The sequence below is a fragment of the Phodopus roborovskii genome, unplaced genomic scaffold (genome assembly GCF_943737965.1).
Source record: "Phodopus roborovskii unplaced genomic scaffold, PHOROB, whole genome shotgun sequence".
In the NCBI taxonomy this organism is placed as follows: Eukaryota; Metazoa; Chordata; class Mammalia; order Rodentia; family Cricetidae; genus Phodopus; species Phodopus roborovskii.
The window spans coordinates 15,181,009-15,204,514 of NW_026126547.1; the positions used below are offsets into that span (position 1 = coordinate 15,181,009).

General features: G+C 40.9%; 1 protein-coding gene across 1 annotated transcript in view; it reads right to left on the minus strand.

Annotated features, from left to right (window-relative positions):
- Positions 1–23,506, minus strand: part of Commd1 (copper metabolism domain containing 1) — a 126,555-nt gene that overhangs the window by 74,753 nt on the left and 28,296 nt on the right. Inside the window, exon 2 of the mRNA XM_051200642.1 lies at positions 2,889–3,170. Coding sequence (XP_051056599.1) covers positions 2,889–3,170 — 282 coding nt within the window. The remainder of the gene's footprint in view (positions 1–2,888; positions 3,171–23,506) is intronic.

Consider the following 23,506-nt stretch of genomic DNA (forward strand, 5'->3'; position numbering starts at 1 on the left):
ACAGGACCCATATATTAGTTGCTTTAAAAAAAAAAAAAAAAAAAAAAAACCTGGTAAAGACAACACAGCTCCTAGGTAAAGGGTAATTTTTCAGTTAAATAACAAGCAAGCAAATGAATCAATACTAATATAACAAAATAAACTTTAAACAAAAACTGATTAAAAAAACTCAAAGAAAGTCACTTCCCACTAATTAAAGGAACACTGCATCAAAAAGACATCGCAGTTCTAGCCCAGCAGGAATGACCAGCTCCTGATAGTGACACACATTGTGTTAGTGCTAAGAGATCGGATTAGAAATGGCAGCTTTTAAACCAGGCACGTGCCTTTACTCCCAACACTAAGGAGGCAGAGGCAGGCTGATCTCTCTGAGTTTAAGGCCTGCCTGGTCTACAAAGGGAGTTACAGGACAACCAGGGCTACACACAGAGAAACCTTACCCCCCCCCAAACAAAAAAAGTAAATAGCATATACAAATACCAGAAAAACTCAAATATCCAAGTCTAATTGTTATAGCTTTCTTTAATTTTTAAATTAATTTTCATTTAATTTTGTACTGGAGTCAGAGCATGCTCATCCCCTGGCACCTTGAGTTCCAGGGATCAAATTCAGGTTATCAGGTATGACAGCACCTTTACGTATTGAATTATTTCATCCGACCTGACCATACCTTTCTAATCTGTCACACTTTTGATTTAGGAAGTACATAATGAATGTGTGTGTGTGTGTGTGTGTGTGTGTGTGTGTGTGTGTGTGTATGCGCACAAGTCTGTCTATATGTACATGTACCCATGTATGCATGTGCACTATATAGCATAATGACTAGAAATGGATAGATTTCAAAATCAAATAAACTGCCTGGTAGTGGTGGCACATGCCTTTAATCCCAGCTTTTGGGAGGCATAGGCAGATGTTTGAGGCCAGTCGGATCTACAAAGCCAAGTCTGTTACACAAAGAAACCCGATCTCAAAAAACAAACAACAAACAAAATATCAAATAAAACAAGTCCATTACTGCAGTTATCACTATTTTATACTAACTGGATAAAAGACATTCTAATTTTTTCTTTGTTTTTGGGGTTTTTGGTTTGTTTGTTTGTTTGTTTGTTTGTTTGTTTGTTTTGAGATAGGGTTTCTCTGTGAAACAGCTCTGGCTATCCTGGAACTCACTTTGTAGATCAGGCTGGCCTCCAACTCACAGAGATCCACCTGTCTCTGCCTCCCAAGTGCTGGGATTAAAGGCAATAGATATCACTGCTCCGTAACATTCTAATTTTTTTAATTAACAAAAAGTCTTAAAATTAAAGTCAGTATGGAATTACATTGAAAAGAAACTAAAGAACAGCAATGTGAAGAACCCTGCCAGCTAAAGGGTTATCAATAAGAAAAGAAATATATTTCTAGTAGAGGAAAGCACTTACTTCATTATTTACTGTAAAATAAATGTAATTAACTCAGTGGTCTGGACAGTCTCTAATTACCAGTTTCTTTCCCCTCTTCCCGCCTCAGAAAATGTGAGCCAGGTCACTGGGAGTCCACCTGCCATTTGGAGCATGACTGAATAGCTCTAAGAAAAAATCACAGACACGCTCTTTGTCGTGGCGCCTCCTAGGTGTGAAGATGAAGCCAACTATCTCCTTCCCCGCCACCAGCTGCCAGAAACTCGCTAAAGTAGATGATGAACACAAGCATCATGCATTATATTGAGAAGTGCATCACAGAAGTAGCTGCTGATGCTCTCTGGGTGAAGAGTCGAGGGGTTATGTGGTCCCAATCAGTGGCGGGAATGACAATGTTTTCCCATGAAGCAAGGCATTTTGACCCATGGCAGAGTGTGCCTGCTGTTGAGTAAGAGGCATTCTTGTTATAGACCAAGGAGAACTGGAGAGAAGAAGTGCAAGTCTGTTCGAGGATGCAAATCTGAGCGTTCTCAACTTGGTCATTGTTAAAAAAAAAAAGGAGAGAAGGATATTCCTGGACTGACAGATACTACTGTTCCTCATTGATTGGGACCTAAAAGAGCTAGCAGAATCCGAAAGCTTTTTAATCTCTCTAAAGAAGATGATGTCCCTCAATATGCTGTGTTTAAAAAAAAAAAAAAAAAAAAAAAAAAAAAGCCTTTAAACAAAGAAGGTGAGAAGCCCAGGATCACAGTGCCCATCTTGGTCCTCCACGTGTCGTGCAATATAAACGCCGTCGTGGTATTGCTCTGAAGAAACAACGAACGAAGAAAACCAAGGAGGAGGCTGCAGAATATGCTAAACTTTTGGCCAAGAGGATGAAGGAAGCCAAAGAAAATCGCCAGGAACAGATCGCCAAGAGACATTGTCTTCGCTGAGAGCTTCTACTCTGAGTCCAGTCAAAAATAAGTCTTTAAGGGTAACAAATAAATAATCTTACATTGAAAAAAAAAAAATCCCAGACACTAAAATCACCTGTTGTAATGACTGGAAACTGGAGAAAAGCAGCACTGGCTCATAATCAAGATCAAATTGAAAAGTATGTGTGAGCTAAGGTCAGAGATAGCACGCTAGGTCTTTGGGAACAAGCATTAATATGATTAAAATATTTCCAGATGGTTATCCAGATAGCAGGACAGGACAGTTTGTCTACACTGTCTAAACTCAGTTTGTGTTCTTTATTTAGCATCTCTATCATTGTCTCAAGACTGCAGCAAGGGAAGTGACTTCTGTGCAACCACAACTGCCCAACTCTGTTCTTTGAGACAACTGCAAGGACCCTGTGGCTGCTATTTAGACTCTGTCTGTAACTGAGAACATTAAAATCTTCACATGACTCTACCACTGCAAATAAAAGTAAAATAAGTGTGTAAACTAATAAGTAATGAAAATACATTGTTTACAAAGGGAAACTGAAGTTGAACTCACCTGTCCACTTTTCCCAAATTCTAGCTCTACAATGGCAACGGGGGTGTCTATCTGAGCCGAGTGCCTTGACTGAGACTTGCCATCAACTCTCCAGCTCAGGCCCCGCAGTCCGTTGTCCCAGCGGCTCTGGTTCAGAAGGCTCTCTCGGATTCTTGTCTTATGGCTCTTCCAAAACTTGGAAATGACTGCAGCTTGTTCACAGGTGATGCCACCTTGCTTTTTGGTCTGAGCAGTCAAGAATGCCTCTAACTGGTTGAAATCCATGTCTGCAGATGCAATAGACTATAAAGAGAACAGAAAAAGCAATACACGTTTGAGCTTGGTAGGTAACTAGACAAAGCTGCCTAACTAACTACAGAGCATGTTTTGATTGACCTTAATCATTGAATATGCTTCAAAAAGGGCCTTCAAGCGGCAAGAATGAGAATGAGTTATATTATAGTACAAATGCAAAAATACTCCCTTTTCAAATACCAGAAATTCTCTATCAATAACAAGATTGTAACTTTAAATATCCAGTTTCAGATGGCTGGAGAGGTGGCTCAATGGTTAAGAGCAGTTGCTGTTCTTGCCAAGAGTTCAAGTTCAGTTCCCAGTACTCACACGGAAACTCACACTCATCTGTAACTCCAGTTCTAGGACATCTGATGTCCTCTTCTGACCTCCACAGCACCAAGAATGACCATGATGTACATACATGCACTCAGGCAAGATACTCATGCAAACAGAATAAATACTTGTAAATTTTTTCATACCCAGCTTCATAGTGAGGAAATAAAACTTATTCTGAGGAATAAAACAAAAAGTAAATTAATTGGTTCTCTGATAAAATCTTACATAATTTATTGTCATTAGACCTGGTTTGACATGCTACAGTGATACCTTGAGCTGTCCATTAGACAACAACTAAGCAAATGTTGTTAAATGATTTATGTTACTGGAACTTTGCAGCCTATCTCAAACAGCTCAGTAATACTACTCTAACATTCTGTATGCCACCTTATGCTTTACTTATATTTTCAAACCTTAACTGATGAAGCTAGATTCTTCTCTCTACCATTCAAGAAAACACAATAGCTTAACGTATTGATTTCATATTTTGTCGATGTTGACACAATCTAGAGTCATCTGAGAAGAGGGAGCCTCAACTGAATTGAGAAAATGCCTTCATCAGATTAGCCTGTGGGATAGTTTCTTTTTCCTTTTTCTTCCTTCCTTCCTTTTTTTTTTCACCCCCCCCCCCAACAGGGTTTCTCTGTAGTGCTAGACATCCTGGAACTTGCTCTGTAAACCAGGCTGGCCTCTAACTCACAGAGATCTGCCAGCTTCTTCCTCCCAAGTGCTGAAATTAAAGGCATGAGACATGATGATTGATGACAGATATGGGTGGGGTGGGCCTTGCCTATTGTGGGAAGTTAAATCCCTGGGCAGATAGGTGGTCCTAGGTTGTTTAAGAAAGCAAACTGAAGTCAGGCGGTGGCACACACTTTTAATCCCTGCACTCAGGAGGCAGAGGCAGGTGGATATCTGTGAGTTCCAGGATGCCAGGGCTACACTGAGAAAGGGGAGAGAAGGGGGGGGGAAGCAAATTGAGCAAGTCAGGAGGAGAAGCCAAAAAGTGGCATTCCTCAATGATCGCTGCTTCAACTCCTGCGTTCAGGTTCCTCTTTGGCTTCCCCCAGTCCACTGATAATGGACTGGAACCTGTAAGCCAAATAACCCTTTTCTCCCTGAGTTACTTTTGTTCATGGTGTTTATCACAGCAATAGAAGCCAAACTAAGACACTAAACAGAAGTATATTAAATGTAGAATAAAATATCTTAAGTTTTCACAGTACTCTACTTTTAAAGAGTTTTCACATCTATTACTTCTATTGAAATTTGTATTCCATTTCCAAAGGCAACATGGTAGACAAAAGCATTGAGAAGTATTGATCCTAGAGAAGCCACCGACTTCCCATCAAGTTCAATGAACCAAAGAGTCTTAACTGCTAAACCATGGTTCCTGAGTACACTGGCTTCTCTAACTAGTTCAGCTTAGCAACAGACAGGAAAATTAGGAGGAAAAAAAATGAGAAGACAGTATAAAGTCAAACTAGTATGCCAAAATTCAAGACATGGTTATACATATATAAAAAAAGAGCCACAAAAGCTGGGCGCATGGGTAATGATGATACAAAGCTAAATCTGAACACTAGAAAGCTAGACCTGTGGACACAGGCAGCTAAGGTAAAGTGGGAAGTCACAAAGCCTTCCTTTCCTATGTTGCTATTCTTCATTGGCCACAGAGCTGCTGGTAGGAGCACCAAATTAGACAGATTAGAGTACCCTCTTCCCGCTGTATACACTGGAAGTCCAGAATGATGTGAGACTGGAATTGTGGAGAGCCAGTATCTAACTTTATGGTGAAAGGATGGAAAAATGCAGCCTAACTCTCCAGTGACCACAGGAAGCTAGAAGTTTAGAAAAAGCCCTAAATACCTTAAATTCCAGACTCCTGTCCTCTGGCAGTAAATAGGTGAAAGGTCACACTCCTTGCTGGCTATGACAGGACCTTGAGTACGTGATCCTGGCCTCATAAGATAACAGGAAATGAACTAACTAACTGCTTATCTGACTTCAGTAAACTGCTTGTGAAACCCCACCCCAGTGACCTACCCTAGCTGCCATTTGTCACCCCACCTAGGAGCCTGCACAAATACAGACCTCCGGGGCTATAGAAAACTAATTGGTCTATAAAGTGCGGGCTTGGGTGACTTAAAATGATTGGTCTAAAAACTATAAAATGGTTTAAATTGATTGGCCTGCACCGTGCGGGTTCTTGATGCTCTGGGATGATTGGCTTTGTTGTAACCCTATAAAAGCTGTCTTAATTCTGCACTCGGGGTCCTCAGTCCTCTACCCCTGCGTGTCGTATGACTGCGGACCCCAGTGCACTTGGAATAAACAAGTCCTCTTGCATTATGCATCAAGACCGCTCTCATGAGTGATTTGGGGTATTGCCTTTCCTGAGTCAGAGCGTGAGGGTCCACACTCTGCGGGTCTTTCAATGGCACCAAGTTCTAAATGGAAAGAGCAGGAGTAAGGAGAGATCCTGGAAGTCCAGCTAGGATGAAAGGGTTGTACCTCTGCTCTGTTACAGTCCCTGGGCCCTGGTTCTTGTGGGTCTTCTTTCAATTGTGTATGCTCTTTTTATCTGTTTTTGTTGTTGTTGCTTTTCGAGACAGAGTTTCTCTGTATTACTTTGGAGCCTGTCCTGGAACTAGCTCTGTAGACCAGGCTGGCCTTGAACTCACAGAGATCTGCCTAACTGTGCCTCCCAAGTGCTGGGATTAAAGGCATGGGCAACCAACCTATGCTATCTCAGCAACCTCCCAACTGCACCCACCAAAAAATTCCATTATTTTTCCTTTGCTTTGACAAAACACCATGACCAAAAGTAACTTATAGACGGTCAGGAACAACCAAAGCCTCTTCTCTTCTAGCTCTGTTTCTCTTCATCTCTCCATACTTATCATAATCCCCCACTCACTGCTCTTCCCTCATATACTGAGTCCATTTTATCTCCTAAAATTTGCCACTGTATCCCCATCCTATAAGCCTTGCCTAAATTATTCCCTCTGCCTAGAAAATCCTAGCTGCTGATCCTTCATCCCCACTCCTTGCTGATGTAACTTAATTCAGGACTTTCACACAGATCTTACATTAGCTTGCCTATAATCCCAGCACCTGGGATGTTAAGGCTGGAGGATCAGGAGTTCACGGCCAGCCTGGGCTATATGAGATTATCCTAATAAAACAAAACAAAACTGGGTTAGGGGTTTCTTTCTAGAATACAGTAAATTAGTGATATTTTCCATTATTGCAGGATAACTGCCAGGCTTACCTAGCTCTTGCTGCAAAATTTAAATGCTTTAAAAGTATAAGGACTCAGTCAGGCATAGTGACACACCTTTAATCCCAGCACTAGGGAGGCAGGGGCCACAAGATCTCTGAGTTTGAGGCTAGGTCTACAGAGTGAGTTCCAGACAGAACTATACAGAACAGCCCTGTTCTGAAAAAGACAAAACAAAAGAATGTAAGGACGCTGTTCCATTTTTTTACCATCTAACCCTGAGGTCTAGCACAGAGACTGACATAGTAGGTGCCTGCGAACTATGGAACTCAATAAAAGGTCAAGATCAGGAGTGGTGAACAGATGAATCCCAGGGGATTTTAGGGTAATAAAACTACTCTGAGGAATTTTAAAGACACATATCTTTATGCACATTAAAACACACGGGATGATCTGGAATGGTGTTGCATGCTTTTAGTCCCACCCAGCACTCAGGAAGCAGAGGCAGGTGGTTCTCTGAGTTGGAGGTCAGCTTGGTCTACAGAGTAAGTTCCAGGCCAGTCAATGCCACACTGTCTCAAAAAAAAAAAAAAAAAAAAAAACTAAAGAAGGAACAAAGAAACAAAACTAAATGATCCCTAGGCTGTAGATTTAGTGACATTTTGACATTTGATTGGTTAGTCCATCTACTGTAACCAACAGCACTGTGGTTTAGGATGTTAACAAAGCAGAAAGCTAGAGGTGGGACACACAGGTACAGGGACAGAGATGGACAGGAGGCCTTTATGGACTTTAACATATGCACAGCACACACACGGATGCTGACTTCAATCCACAGCACTGAACAAAAATGAAGATAAAACAAAAAAAAAACAGAAGTAATGCAATGACAGATTTTTGGCTCACACGGGATGCTTTTCAAGAGGCTGCTCATGGAGCCCAGACACTGACAATACACAGTTTAATGGAGAGTTACTCTCAGTTAACAACCAAACTGCTGGCCTCCTGGAGGGGTGTTTTTGGAAGAGGACCCCCAGGTTCCAGTTAAGCACACATCTTATGCAGAGATTCTTCCTGTCTGAGTTCTGCTAAAAATCAACTCAAGATGTAAGCAAAGGATGTCCAGTTTTTACATAAGTATCTAAACGTAAACTCAAGGTAATGCTACCCTTTTCAGTAAATTGTAAGTATCAAGTATATGAACTGTCTTTATAAGGAACCAGTCTCTTACAGTTCACATTTATATATGACCATTAACAACCTCTAGCTGCTTAAAGTCAGTGCTGACAATAAACCAAAACCAAATCCTACTAAAATAAACTCAGCTTTGCATTAAACTTCTACTGTATAGAACACCTCAGAAACCACCAAGTCCCAAAGGCTTTTGATGAGGCTAATTCAAGCAGTTTGAGAGTCGTGAGAAAAGTGAGTTGAAAGTTCCAACAGATTACCTTCTGCCTAGCACACACCTGGATCCATGCACTGCATTTACTACAGTGTGGGAACCAATGCTACTGTCATTACATAAGTTCCTAGTTTGCACATGTGTTACACTTGGCATACAGTCTGCAGATTTTGACAAACGTATAGCAAAATGTATCTTCCATTACAGCACCCTATAAAATAGTTTCATTGCACTGTTTCATGTCTTCATCTCTCCCACCCACTTGCGAAGTTCCTCTAATGATCAGTTTGCTCTGGTTGATTAGTCATACTGTTCTGATTTTCTGTCTGATAGAGCTATTCTTTCCATATACACGTATCAAATCTCCAACTTTAAGAAGTGAATTCATCTATGCCTTATATTTTTCAGGTTTTATTTTACTGCTTTGTCTTCAGGTACACATGTTAAGAACTGTTCTGTTCTCTAGAGAACAGACCCTATTTATCAGCATTGTTACAGCTCACCAGAGATGACCACTCAGACACAGTTTATTGCCAACGGAAAGCAGAATAAAAGTCTATTCACCAGCTGGGACTACACCTAAGCATTCAGGGACCCAAGTGTCTAGAACATGGGGTTTTGGAAGGTAAAAACCACATCCTGCCATCTTGCTCAGCAATGTGCGTGTTGGGGGTGCGGAGGAGATGGGACTTCACAGAAGAAAGCAGTTTAACAGAAGCTAAGTGAGCTGGGACATCTTGACCTTGGGTTCAACAGAGTTTGGTAATTTTCCATGGGATTGTCTAGCAAGGAGACCAAATTCTAGTCAAACCTAAAATGGCCTCAGCAAGAACACAAAATGGAGGAAGCTTTATCTTTACCTCTTACACTATGAAATGTCTTTCTATATACCTAACAACTTCCATTGCTCTGGTCTTTTTTAAGGATTTATTTATTGTATCTTTTATTTTTACTTATGTGTTAAGGGGGTTTTGGCTGCATTCTAAGTGCACCATGTTCATGCAGTGCCTTCAGAGGCCAGAAGAGGGGCTGGATCCCCTGGAATTTGAGTTACAGATGGTTGTGAGCTGCCATGTGGGTGCTAGGAATAGAAGCTGGGTCCTCTGGAAGAGCAGCCAGTGTTCTTAACCACTGAGCCATCTCTCCAGCCCTGCTCTGAAGTCTTTCCCATTTGAAATTAATAGTTACTCTTTCCTTTAATTGGTCATAGATGGAAGTTTCTATACTGCCCAGTCCCACAGCTGTTTGGTCCCAAATAAACACACAGAGGCTTATATTAATTATTAACTATTGGCCAATTTCTTAGGCTTATTATTACCTAGCTCTTAAAACTTAAATTAACTCGTAATTCTTACCCATGTTTAACCACGCGGGTTGGGACCTTTTCTCAGTTACGCATTCTCATCTTGTTTGCTCTTCATCTGGCTAATGACTCTCTCTCTCTCTCTGTCTCTCTCTCTCTCTGTCTCTCTGTCTCTCTCTGTCTCTCTCTCTGTCTCTCTGTCTCTCTCTGTCTCTCTGTCTCTCTCTGTCTCTGTCTCTGTCTCTCTCTCTCTCTCTCTCTCTCTCTGCACCTACCTCTTCCCAGAATTCTCCTAGTCTAGTAGCCCTACCTATACTTCCTGTCTGGCTCCTGGCCAATCAGCATTTTATTAAGCCAATATGAGTGACAAATCTTTACAGTGTACAAGAGCATTATTCCATATCCATTGGTAAAGCTGGATGTTTTGCTTTTCTGACCTTCAGCTTGAAGTTTGAACCCCAATATCAGTCTCTGGGTCATTTATTAATTTGTGTTACATATGGCGCCCAATGCTAACGTAGAATTCACAGAAAGTCCCTAGAGGCAGCTCTGAGCCCAAGCCTGAGCTGCAGGCAGGACTCCAACCTGAATCCCTCCTGCCTGAGTCCCTGCGCAACCTGCTGGGGTTTCTTTGCTTTTCTCTTCAAATCTCTGAGCAAGTGAGGGATTTTACAGTTGCAGCTTTTCAAAACATTCTTCAGCTGCCATCCAAACTTGGGAGGCTTTCAGGCTTTTTCTTAGAGCCCCTTTCCTCAGGCTGGAACTCTCAGCTCATGGCCACAAGCTAGTTCTTCTATTCATATGTGCTACTTCTCACAATTCACTGACATTGTTGGCAGATTTGATAAGTTAACTGAAAATTCTTAAAGGAAGGGATTAAACAATAGAGTTCCCCCCCCCCCACACACACACGAAAAAAATGGAAAACATTATTAAAATGGAGAAAATTAGGTTTGCATATGATTACATAATGGATGGTTTAAAAATAGAACATGAAGGGATAATCAACCATGGTTGACATACTTTTGTCATTTTGATGATCTTTGTTGTTGTTTTGATAATTCTTGGTTTACCTCTAAAAAAGTTAGTTGATATGAGTGCTAAGATGCAGGCCTTAGAAAAACTTCTTAAAACAGATCACAGAGATATTAAAAGCCAGACTGGAGAATTACATGGAAAAACAAATTCAGCATTGCACTTTAAGGTTAAAAATGAACACTCTAAGGTCTTAAGAAAACCACCTTTAATATATCCAGGAATCTTACAGGAAGTACCAAATGAAAGAAATTCTAAAGGAGTTACTTGGAAGCCTGTGACAATGTTAGATTTAGGGAAATTCAAGGAAGCAGTAGTCTCATATGGCATCCATTCACCATTTGTGAAGCAGATGATAAACAAGTGGTCTGTTTGCAATAGGGCTAACCTTGTAGACTGGACAGATTTGATTAAAGCTGTCCTAAAGCCTGGACCACAATTACAATGGACTTCCTGGTTCAGAGAAGAGGCTAAGAATAATGAACAAAAGGCTAAAGCTAGAGTTATGGATATCTCCCAAGATCAAATTCTTGGAGAAGGAGATTATGCTACTTTAGAAATGCAATGTCAATACAACCATCTCTTGGGTTTATGCCATGCAGCAGCTTTGAATGCTTGGGACAGAACTGGAGAGGCAGGAGAGAAAATTGAATCATTTATGAAAGTCATACAGGGCCCAAAGGAAGCATTCACGGACTTCTTACAAAGACTGTCATTAGCAGTAAATAGAATGATATCAGACCCAGAAGCTAGAAAAATAATAACTGAAACTATGACTTTTGAGAATGCTAATGCCCAATGCAAAAGGATAATTAGGCCTTTAAAAGCAAAATCAGCACCTTTAGAGGATTGGATCTGAGATACAATTCATATTGAAACTCATGATCATGATGATGATACATGGGTAGGAGAAGTGATTTCAAGAGGTTTAAAGAAAAATGTTGAAATGTCAAATGTTTTAATTGTGCCAGACAATGTCACCTAAAAAGGGATTGTAAACAGGGTGTTTCTAGAAACAATTCTTCTCATAAATATAATCCAAACAGAATGCCTCGCCCTTCTGGATTGTGCAAAAGGTACGGTAAAGGCAAGCACTGGACAAAGGAATGTAGGTTGATAAGGGATTATCAAGGTAATCCTTTGCCTTCAGGACCTGCCTTGAAGGGACACTTGAAAACCTCTATACCAAAACCAGTTCATACCTTTCCTGCCACTGTGGATGAAACTCCTTCCCAGAACAATTAAATAACCCAATGCCTATTGAAAAAAAAAAAAAGAAAGAAAGAAAGAAAGAAAGAAAGAAAGAAAGAAAGAGCAAATAAACAAAAAACAAAGACATGTTCTGGATGATAGAAGAGCTTTAGAAGCTAAAACAAAAAAATTCAAGAGAAACCATAGATCAAAACTGATAAAGATTAGATTAATGAAAATCCCCAAAATTAGGGTTGGGGAAGGGTTTTGTTTTTATCTTTTCAGGAAAATAAAACAATCATCTGGAGAATTAAAAACCTTTGGACAAATAAGCATCCAAAGAAGAAATGAGAACAATCCAGAAAAAATTACCAAGAAAAGAAATAATCTGACCTAATGTGATCTCTGAAGTCTCCAAAAAGAAGACTGGATCCAAGCTGGGTGGAAGTCACACACACTCTTAATACCAGCACTTGGGAGGCAGATAAGTTTGATGCAAGCCTGATCTATAAAGTGAGTTTCAGGACAGTCAGGACTGTTAAACCTGGTAAACCAGACAGAGAAACATGGTCAGAAAGAAGGGAAGGAGGGAGGGAGGGAGGGAGAGAGGGAGGGAGGGAGGAAGGGAGAGAGGGAGGGAGGGAGGAAGGGAGAGAGGGAGAAAGGGAGGGAGAAAGGGAGGGAGGGAGGGAGGGAGAAAGGGAGGGAGGGAGGAGGAAATGGAACCACACAACAATTTCACTGGAACTATGATAACACCATGAAGCTGAACAATAACAACTAAAGATCAGGTTTGGACTACAAACTGCTCTCAATTTCAAGAAGGCTGAGATGATCCAGCTTTACAGACTGCTCTAGCCAGGACTTGAGACAAGCCCTGCACTTTCCCATTATATAGAGACTGGACAAAAAATAATACAGCTTGACAGTTAACCCAAATTTCTTCTTTTTGTGGTCCCCTAAATATGTCATCGTCCCCAGACAGCAAGAAGTAACTTTAAGAATACGATGCCCACATTCCCAAGAGGTTGGATGGGTGGTTTTTGGTCATTCAATGGGTTATGATATTTGTCATTGTTCAGGGAAACTGGTTACAAAATGTTGGTTATGTTCAGGAAGAAAGTTGAACACAGGGGATTAGACTCAAAGTTTTCGTAAAAAAAAAAAAAAAAAAAAAAAAAAAAAAAAAAAAGGAGGATACAGATATTATGATAGGATAAAAAAGGTAGAAGACCAGAGAAACCCTGTCTCCAAAAAAAAAAAAAAAAAAAAAAAAAAAAGCCAAAGACTCTTGAAAAAAGGGAGGATGTAGATAAGATCTGAAAAGTATAGATATGATGAGATAAAAAGGTAGATTATTAAGTCTGCTTTATAAAGCAGCACTAGTTTTACATTGGATTGGAATTCTGTATATTGTATACAAATGTTATATATTGATACAGATTTGAAATCAATTGGTTAAAACATATTGCATATGTTTCTAATCTTATTCAAGGTATTGTACCTATACAGCTCATTTATCAATGCAATGCAAATTTCTAGTTCTTAAAAGTTATTATTTATCAACTATATAAGATAATAAGGAAATGTAGGTGAGAAATTAGTCACCTATTACAATCAAACTTATAATCATATTAGGTAAGTTTTCAAAGACAAAGAGATATATTTTAGAAAGAGAGGTCATCTTCAAGCACTTCAGAATATGGCATTTAAAATGTTTTAAAAACATGGTTTTTTTGTTTTGTTTTGTTTTTTAATGACAATGAGACGTGTCTGCTCCTGGCAGCACCATCTTAAGAGAAGATGATGGGCATTGAAGAAACTCCACATGGAGTTTACTTTCTTTGTGGCAAAAGTAGCCACTGGGAAAGAGTGCCCTTGCCTTGACTGCTGACAGTATGCTGTCCAAAATGAATAAACAACTCCAAAGAGAGTGACTGCAAAACCTTGCCAAGACAAGGTAGGATAGTCCTTCAAAGTTCTGCTTCACAGAAAAGTCTGTCAGAGATACTAGGTCTAACGGTCAAAGATGGGATGCTCTGTTGCAGAGAAACATTTGGTGACTGTCTAGGCAACCAGCTGTTTTTATCATTTCTCACATATTTTGAAAGTTGCTTGCTCAAACTTCCTGTGTACTCAGTTAATAATATTTCCTTCTGAGAGCTAGGCTCCAGCATTATGCATATAGATCTATTTCTATTGCCATGCACAAAACTGAAGTCCAAATGGATCAAAGACCTCAGCATAAATCCAGCCACACTGAACCTCTTAGAAGAGAAAGTGGAAGGTACCCTTGAACAAATTGGCACAGGAGACTGCTTCCTGAACCAGTAGCACAGTAGCACCAGTAGCACAGACATTGAGATCAACAATAAATAGGACCTCCTCAAACTGAGAAGCTTCTGTAAGGCAAAGGACACAGTTGACAAGACCATACAGCAGCCCACAGATTGGGAAAAGACCTTCACCAATCCTACATTTGACAGAGGGCTGATCTCCAAAATATACAAAGACCTCAAGAAACTAATCAACAGAACACCAAATAACCCTATTAAAAAGTGGGATACAGAACTGAATAGAGAATTCTTAACAGAGGAAATCAAAAAGGCTGAAAGACACTTAAGAAAGTGCTCAACATCCTTAGCTATCAGGGAAATGCAAATCAAAACAACTTTGAGATGCCATCTTACTCCTGCCAGAATGGCTAAAATTAGAAAAACTAAAGACAACTCATGCTGGAGAGGATGTGGAGAAAAGGGAACACTCCTCCACTGCTGGTGGGAGTTCAAACTTTTACAGCCATTTTGGAGATCAGTATGACAGTTCCTCAGGAAAATGGGAATTAGTTTACCACAGGACCCGGCAACCTCTTAGGCATATACCTAAATGATCCACATCCATGCAACAAAGACATGTGCTCAACTATGTTCATAGCAGCATTATTTATAACAGCAAGAACCTGGAAACAACCTAGATGCCCCTCAACTGAAGAATGGATAAAGAAGATGTGGCACATCTACACAATGGAATACTACTCTGCAGGAAAAAATAATGGTATCTTGAAATTCGCAGGCAAGTGGATGGCATTTGAAGAAACCACCCTGAATGACGTAACCCAGTCACAAAAAAAAAAAAAAAAAAAAAAAAAAAAAAAAGAGGAACATGGTATGTACTCGCTCATATATGGACTTTAGAGCAAAGGATCACCAGCCTATAATTCACACCACCAGAGGAACTAGGATACAAGGAGGACTCTAAGAGATTCATAGAAGGTCCCTCACAGAAGAGGAAAGGGACAAGTTCTCCAGAGCACATGGGGAGTTGGGGGGGGGCAGTGAGTGGAGAGGGAACTAGGAGAAAGAGAAGGGGAGGAGAGGAAAGCATGTGGGACTAGGAAGATTGAGTCAAGGTAGAAATAACAAGAGAGGAAAGAGAGAGAGAATAAAAGCGGGAGATATTATAGGTTTGAAGAGAAAACTGAACCTAGAGAAATGTCTAGAGACCTACAAGACTGACTCCAACTAACAATTTGAGCAACAGTGGAAAGGCTACCTTAAATGTCCTTCCCTGATAATGAGATGGACGACTAACTTACCAACCATCATGGAGCCCTATCTAGTAGCTGATGGAAACAGAAGCAAACACCCACAACTTAACACTGAACCGAACTAGAATCCAGATGCAGAGGGAGAGGACAAGACCAGGTTGCAGAAACACATAGAGACAGCTTCCTGAACAAGGAGGAGCTAATGGGCCCCCCAGACTGATAGCTGGGAATCCAGCATGGGACTGACTCAGACTCCCTAAACATGGGTGATGGGAGGGGAGGGTGGTCCGGGGGTATGAGCATGAGAGGGTGGGAGAGAGGGAAATGAGGAGGGAGATGGGATCAATATGTAAATATAAACATATATATACATATATATATATATATACACACATATATATGTATATATGTGACAGAAAAGGAGCAAAGATTTACAACCAATTTGAAAAAGGAGACAAGGTCTCTCCCTTCAGTTGGTAGGTTTTGCTAAGAAAGCAGTTTTTATTCCCAATCAAAATTAAATGGTAAGAGAAAGACAAAGGTTTAATCTCCAATGCTGCCTGGAATTTCTATAAATGTAATAGCTATAACAGTGAAAGAGAGTATTTCCTGTTCAATAGATGTTTTGCTTTATTTATATTCTAAAAAACTTTAACTTCAAAATACATAGGCTGAACTTGTGGTTTTACTCTGAGAAATAGACGATTGTGGGGATCCAAAAACATATACCTTGCCTACAGAACTCTAGATTTCCAGTGGAATCCTCTAGACCTGGACAGTCTGAAACATAAACTACCTAGCCTATGTTGTTTTCCCAGGAAAGGTCTCCTGCCTTTCACTAATAATCCTAAGGGTGTAGAATCAGATCTGTCAAACCTGACAAGGGCAGAAGCCAGAGCATCTGGTCAAAGATGTCCCAGCCCCAAATCCCCTGTCCAAACTTCTCTTAAAAAGAAGCATGCACCCCTTCTTCTCACTCACCCAACCATCAAATCGGCATTCCCATTCTCACCCACATACCCCCACTATCCCACGGGTAACATTTGCTCCTTACCTCATTGCTGCTTTATCTTTTTAAAAGGCCTAATGCCATAGTGTTGTTCTTTACACTCGTGACAATGTAGAGTTATGCTATCTCATCAAAGCAGTGGCCCTCAGTGACTGTCTGCCTTTATACCCATCATGACATTTCCCTTTATTCCTGATCTTTTCTAGTCTTTCCAGACTCCAAATCCCTCTTTCAAACTCTCAATATTTCTTCTCTCTTTTATGTTTTTAAAGTCCAAGCTGACCTCGAATTCCTGCTCTTACAGCCTACCTCTCCTGAGGGCTACCACACTCTATCAAACCCTTCAGCATTGCAGGCAATCTAGGGCTTATCCTATTTTGTCACTCAATTCCCTCAATCTCATCTCTACTTCTAATTGTCCTTCCAGGTACAACAAACAAAGGCAATGTGTCGTTTTTAAGCAGATCATAGTCTGACTAAATCAGCAATAAGCACTTCTAAAGACAACTGGGAGGGGGTTGTAATTAATGAATTTCTGTAAAATGCATTAGTCCTATGATCATATTGTGGTTGGGTGCTTCAGAAATACCCACTAAAAGTGAAAAGTGACATAGACTGCAAAGAGTCCAGGAGTTGGGGGGGGGGGGGCAGAAAAACAAATACAGCAAAATATGAAGCCTTCTTATATTAGGCTAAGGATATATTGTCTCTATTTTTTTTTCTTATGTCTGAACACTGTAACTCAAAAAGTGTTTCTATCTTTAGAAAATTGAGGTGTAGAGAGAACACAGTGACTTGCTCAGGGTCCTAACAGTAAGTGGAATAATGGGGACTCTAATCCAGTCGCTTAGCTCTGAGTTTGTGCTCTTAGCTTCTGTAGTACACCTGCTCTTACTACACAGAGCACAGGCTGGGAGGTAACAGATTTAGATGTAGGGGAAAAGTAGACAGGAGGCTAAGCAAAACCAGTTAACATGCTAACTAGGCAAGCACTCAAAACAGCATCAGCATAGCAAGAACTAGTGCAGACCACTGTCCACAGAAAACTACTGTGGGTAGCATGCAGGGGCACCTAAAATAAATATGAAATGGTCTCAAGTCAAAAAACTTAAAGAGGTTTCTTCACTGTATCGACTTCTGTCACTACTGGGCTCACACCGATCTCAGGAAAGGACTACAGTGTGCAGCACTGCCACTCAACGCCAGTTTTCTCAAATAAATAAATAAAAAAGGAGATGATTCTGTGAGACTCTGGAGATGCCCTCATTCACATAAAAAAAAAAAAAAAAAACCAGCTCAACCCAGATCACAGGTGACAGCGTGCACCTTAATGCCAGCCATTGGAAGGTGGGAAGCATCACACGTTAAATTCAAAGATAGCACAAAAGCTACATGAGCCCCTGTCCACAAAAAAGAGGAGGAAAAGAAGAGAGAGGGGCTAGAGAGATGACTCATCAGGTAAAAGGCACTCTCCACGCCTACTTGACAATCTGAGTTTGATTCCTGGAACCCATGGAAGTAGGAGAGAATTAACTCCACAGAGCTGTCCTCTGACTTCAACATGTTCAACGGCATGCATGCACGCACAAATACACACACACACACACAGTAATAGGGGTTGGAGAGATGGTCCAGCAGTTAGGAGTACTGTTGTTCTTGCAGAGGACCTGAGTTCATTTCCCACAACCTTCTCAGGCAGCTCACAACTGTCTACAACTCAACTCCAGAGGACCCAGGACCTCTGGCCTCCTCTGGCACCTGCACCCACATGCACATAATTATACACAAGTACATAAAAAATAATAAAACAGATCTTTTAAAAATAACAATAATAGATTTAAGTAAGTAATTAGATCCTTAGCAAGACATAACAGTTCCGTTGTGAGGAAAAGCGTTAAAAACCCATAATGAGCCAGGCATGGTGGTACATACCGCTACTAGACCCAGCATTCAAGAGGCAGAGACAGGTGACTCTCTAAGAGTTTGAGGGCAGCCTAGTTTTTATAGCAAGAACATCTCAAAATACAAACAAAACTTGCATAATGAAGATAGATAACTCAGCAGTCAAGAGCACATGTTGCTCTTTCAAAGAACCCAGCACCCACATGGTGGCTCACAGCCATCTGTAACTCTAGTTCCAGGGAACCCAACACCTCTTCTGACTTCCAAGGGTACCAAGGGTACACACATACAGGAAAAATACTCATAAATATAAAATAAAATAAATTTTAAAAGAATTTTAATAAATAAATCCATCATGACTTACTGGGACAAATACTATGTTCCCTGTGAACATCCTAAAAATCACTTTTTTGATGTTTGCTAACATCACTGCCCCTTCTCCAAAGCTGTGTATCATGAAGCTGCATGACCTCTATCTAAGCTTCCACCTCTCTCTCTCTCTCACTCTCTCTCTCTCTCTCTCTCTCTCTCTCTCTCTCTCTCTCTCTCTCTCTCTCTTTAATATGGTTTTTCAAGACAGGGTTCTCTTTGGTTTCTCTGTATTGCTTTAAAGCCTGTCCTGGAACTAGCTCTGTAGACCAGGGTGGCCTCGAACTCATAGAGTGCTGGGATTAAAAGCGCCGGGATAAGAACCACACTTCTTATTGATAATCTGACCTCTATCTGAGCTTCCAGACTAAAGAGAACCACACTTCTTAGTGACAACATGGCCTCTATCTGAGCTTCCAGAATAAGGAGAAACAATCTACTCCCCTCTTCTACCAACCACACAAAAGTTCTATACAAGGAAAGGTTCATTCTCTCTCTCCCTCTTTCAATCTCCCTCTCTCTCTCCCTCTCCTTCTCCCTCCCTCTTTCCTTCCCTTCTTTCCTCCCTGAGACAAGGTTTCAAGTAGCCCGGGCTAGTCTTGAACTTGTTATGTAGTTGAGTACGAGCTTCCAGGCAAATGTCATCTGCCTTTGGTGGCTGGATGGCACCTCCTAGATTCCACCCTTCTTCTCCTGTATCTCTGCTTAGATTTCCTGCCTAGCTATATTAAGCCCTGCCATAGGCCAAAACAGCTTTATTCATCAACCAATGAAAGCAACACATGTTTGCAGTGTACAGAAGGACATCCCACATCGTCATGTGTTTGGATATGATCAACCATATTATTTAATATGACCAAATATAAAATTCTGTGACTATGTATAACAAAAGCCAATATCACAAAGACTTCAAAAACACCCTGGAGTCTACCTGAAATCAACTCAAATATGAAATATTTCGACAGATCTACCCAACCTTTCTTTTAGCACAAACACTGTAATGCTAATGAAAATAAATCTCATGGCCATGACACCTCTGTCTGGTGTCTACTTGAGATCATAGTTACAATTATAACACACATATAGTTTCAAACTACATAAACATTTCGCGATGGCTATTCTTGGTTGTCAACTTGACTATATTTTGAATGAACCACAATCCAGAAATGGAGGGCAGACTTGTGATCTGGATCTTGACACAGCAAGATAACATTAAAGAATCCAGATCTTGGTGGTCCAGTCTTGGCTCGCTGGACCAGAGCCTGCTTCCCCTCATCCTTGGCTCTGTTGGGCTCACTGCTCAGGACTAATACACAGCAAACAAAAATTACCCCAAACACATGAAGTCAAGATATCATTCCTCAGAAACCCACAGAGACAGCTAACTTGAACAAGGGGGAGCTAATGGACCACTAGACTGATAGCTAGGAATCCAGCATTGGACCAACTCAGACTCCCCAAATTTGGGCCTCAGATAGAAAGAAGGCCTGGGCAAGTCTAAGGGACCTCTGACAGTGGAACCAGGATGTATCCCTGGTGCACAAAAGGACTTTGGGAGCACATTCCCCATGGAGGGATACTCCCTTAGCCTAGAGACAGGAGGGAGGGCCTAGACCCTACTCCAAATGACTGGACAGATTTTGATGATCCCTCCTGGAAGGCCCCACCCTCTCTGTGGAGTGGGTGGGGAATGGAATGGGGGGGGTCGAGGGAGGATGGGGGAGAGAGAGCTGGGATCTATATGTAAAATAAGAAAAAATTAAAAAAATCAAAACAAAAAGAATGCAGATCTTGAGGCAGGAAGGCAGACCTCTCACCTGGGCCACAGCGCCTGCTGGAAGCCTGTGTGAGGGCAATGGAGGAAGGAAGGCCATTCTTTCTGCACCTGTCAGCTCACATCCATCCCTTCACTGCCACTGGAGCTACTTTTTCGGGATTCCAGAATCTACAGAAGAGCAGCTGAGACACCAGCCTCATGTGACTGAGCAACTACTAGATTATCACACTTTCCAGTCACAGCTAGCCATTGTTAGCTGGACTGCAGCCTGTAAGTCATTCCAATAAATTCCATGTATGTACATATGTTTACACAGAGAGGCCATCCCATTAGTTCTGTGACCTAGAGAACCCTAAATAGTACGCATTTCAACACATAAAAATTCACATCTTAGGTACTTGCAATTAGATCCTATTCTAGATAAATATATTAAATGAATAATTATTACACACAATCTTTTCAGACTCTCAGAAACAAGTCATCAAGTCAAAAGCTAAGACCAATTCACATGTTCCAATAGGATGTAGAAGCATAAAAATCCTCTTTGCAAAACTAGTAAAACAGCCTTGGAAGACAGTCTGTAAGCTTCTTACAAAATCAAACATTCTGACCTCCGATAAAGCCAATGCTTTCCTTGGCATTCACCCACATGAGCTGATACGTCAGTCCACACACAACCTGTACAAGAATGGTTTCAGCAGCTTTAATCTTAGTTACCAAAACTTGCAAGGGACTAAGATATCTTACCTCCAGAGAAATGAAATTTGTTCATTTATTTGTTTAGTTTTTGTTCTTATTATTTGCACTACTGGGGGATCAAACGCAAGCTCTCTACTACTGAGCTACATCTCCAGCTCTCGAACAATGGAATATTATCTAGTACTAAAAAGAAATGGGCTCATAGCATTAAAGGCTACAGAGAGTCTATATTACTAATTAAAAGAAACCAGTCTGAGAACACTACATACTTCATGATTCCAACTATGATGACATCTGGAAAAGGTAAAAACAGGGAGACAATAAAGAGATCAGTGGCTGTCAGGGACTGGGGGAGAGGAGGAGAGCGGGAGGAGAGGGAGAGGGGGCAGAGGGGAAGAGGTGAAGGAGGAGGGGAGATGCAAACACATAACACAACCAACTGTGAAGGCCACGAAACTACCCTGTATAACCCTATGGTGGTGGACACATCATCACACCCTTGCAAAATCCACAGACCACACAGCACCAAGTATAAACCATAAAACGAACGTGGATTTTGGCCAACAATCTTAGTTTCACCTATTGTAATAAATATACAACTCTGCTGTGACATGTTGGTAGTGGAAAAGGCGTAAACTGTTGCTAAAAATAGTCTAACCAAGCATGGCGGTGTACCTCTTTAACACCAGCACTTGACAGGCAAAGGTGAGCAGATCTCTGTGAGTTCTAGGCCAGAGCTATATAACGAGACCCTGCCTGCAAAGGAAAAGTCTATTTACTGTTTTTTATAAGTAACCGCACTATGTGTCTGTGATCTTACTTATCATGAGAAAGACAGTCCACCAGTTTTCATACCAAGAAACACTGGCCACAAAAAAAAAAAAAAAAAAAATTTAGTGTTCTTTTTGAAGTGAGCAAGACACAGTTGTTTCCCTAGATCTAACCTCTGTAGTGGAGCCAAGATAAATTGGAGCAAAGCAGTGCCAAAGTGCAACCACGCCCAGGGTCTGTACTGTTTGTTTATTCTTTCTGCACAAAGAACAATGTCGACACAGAACACTTTAGCCCTCAGCATCAGAGCACCAGTAAACTCTGATTACCTGAATCTGAAAAAGATCACACTTGTCACTGAAGGTTCTGTGAGGACAGCACTCTACACAGCAAGTCCCAGGCTGGACTAAGCCACACAGACAGGCCCTACCACAAAAAAAAAAGTAAAATAGCATAAATAACATAGTATGCTTGTATAGTTTGATCTCTAGCACTAAAGAGAAAAAGAGGAGAGGAGAATTCTGATTGTTAATTTCTCAATAGAAGAAATTAACATATAAACTAAACAGTGAGCATAATGACTGATTTCCTCTTCAAAACCTATACTATTGAAACAACTTATACCATGGAGAAAAAGGGACTAACATATTACAAATGGATACATACGTCCCACTTACATCCAAATTCCCATCTTGAAGGGTTTGGAGGTGGGGCCTGCGACAAGCAATTATTGTTAGAAGCTATTCAGGCAGGAGCTCCCCATGCTATGAGAACTCTTAGATTACACCACAAAGCTCATTTTCTCTACCCCATGCACACACACAGAGGCCATGGGATCACACAGCAAGATGGAGGCTACTTATAAACCAAAAGAAGCCTTAAGCCAGAACCTACCTTACTAGTTCCCTCTAGAAATATGAGAAATAAGTTCTACTGTTTAAGCCAAACAGTCCATTTTCTTACAACAGCCGGAGTCAACTCAGGCACAGAAGAAACTAAAAGCAATGGTTACAATCTACCTCACTCAAACACAGATCTAAATTGATGAATCAGTCTGTGACTTCCAAATGTACACCATCTGTTTTTAAGTGAATTTGCTACCAAAGAGTATAAGTTCACAATGGGAGAGGAAGAAACACAAAGACAGCACACTATGAGAAGGGAGCTCATGGTTTGGGGCCATGGCTCTGCCTTTTGCCTTCTGTGCTGCACCTGCAGCTCTGCCCACTGCATCCAGGGTCCATTATCTTACCAGAGCATCAACGAATGGCAAGGCTGGTACTGACCAACCTTGATGCCTCTGGGCAACGTTATCTTTTTTGAATTTTACTGTCACTACCAGTGTGGGAGTGGAGTGCACATGCCACAGAGTATATAGCGAGGTCAGAAGATAGCTCTTGGGAACAACTCTTCCACCCTGTTGTCTTTAGAACATCCTTGTCTCCATCTCCCATCTTGCTGTAGGAACTCTGGTACTACACCACCACATTTTCTGTTTTTTTTTTTTTTTTTTTTTTTTTTTTGTTTGTTTGTTTTTTGTCTTTTACATGGCTTCTAGGGGTGCAACTCAGGATATCAGACTTTCCCAGCAAGTACTTTTACCTGCGGAGCTATTTCTGTCGTCCCATGGTTTTTGTTTTGTTTTGTTTTTAAGTCATTACAGAGAACTGGAGCGATGGCTCAGTAGTTAAGTGCTTACTGCTCTGGTAGGAGACCAGTGTTCAGTTTGCTGTAACTACATCAGGCAACTCACAACTTCCTGTCACCCAGCTCTA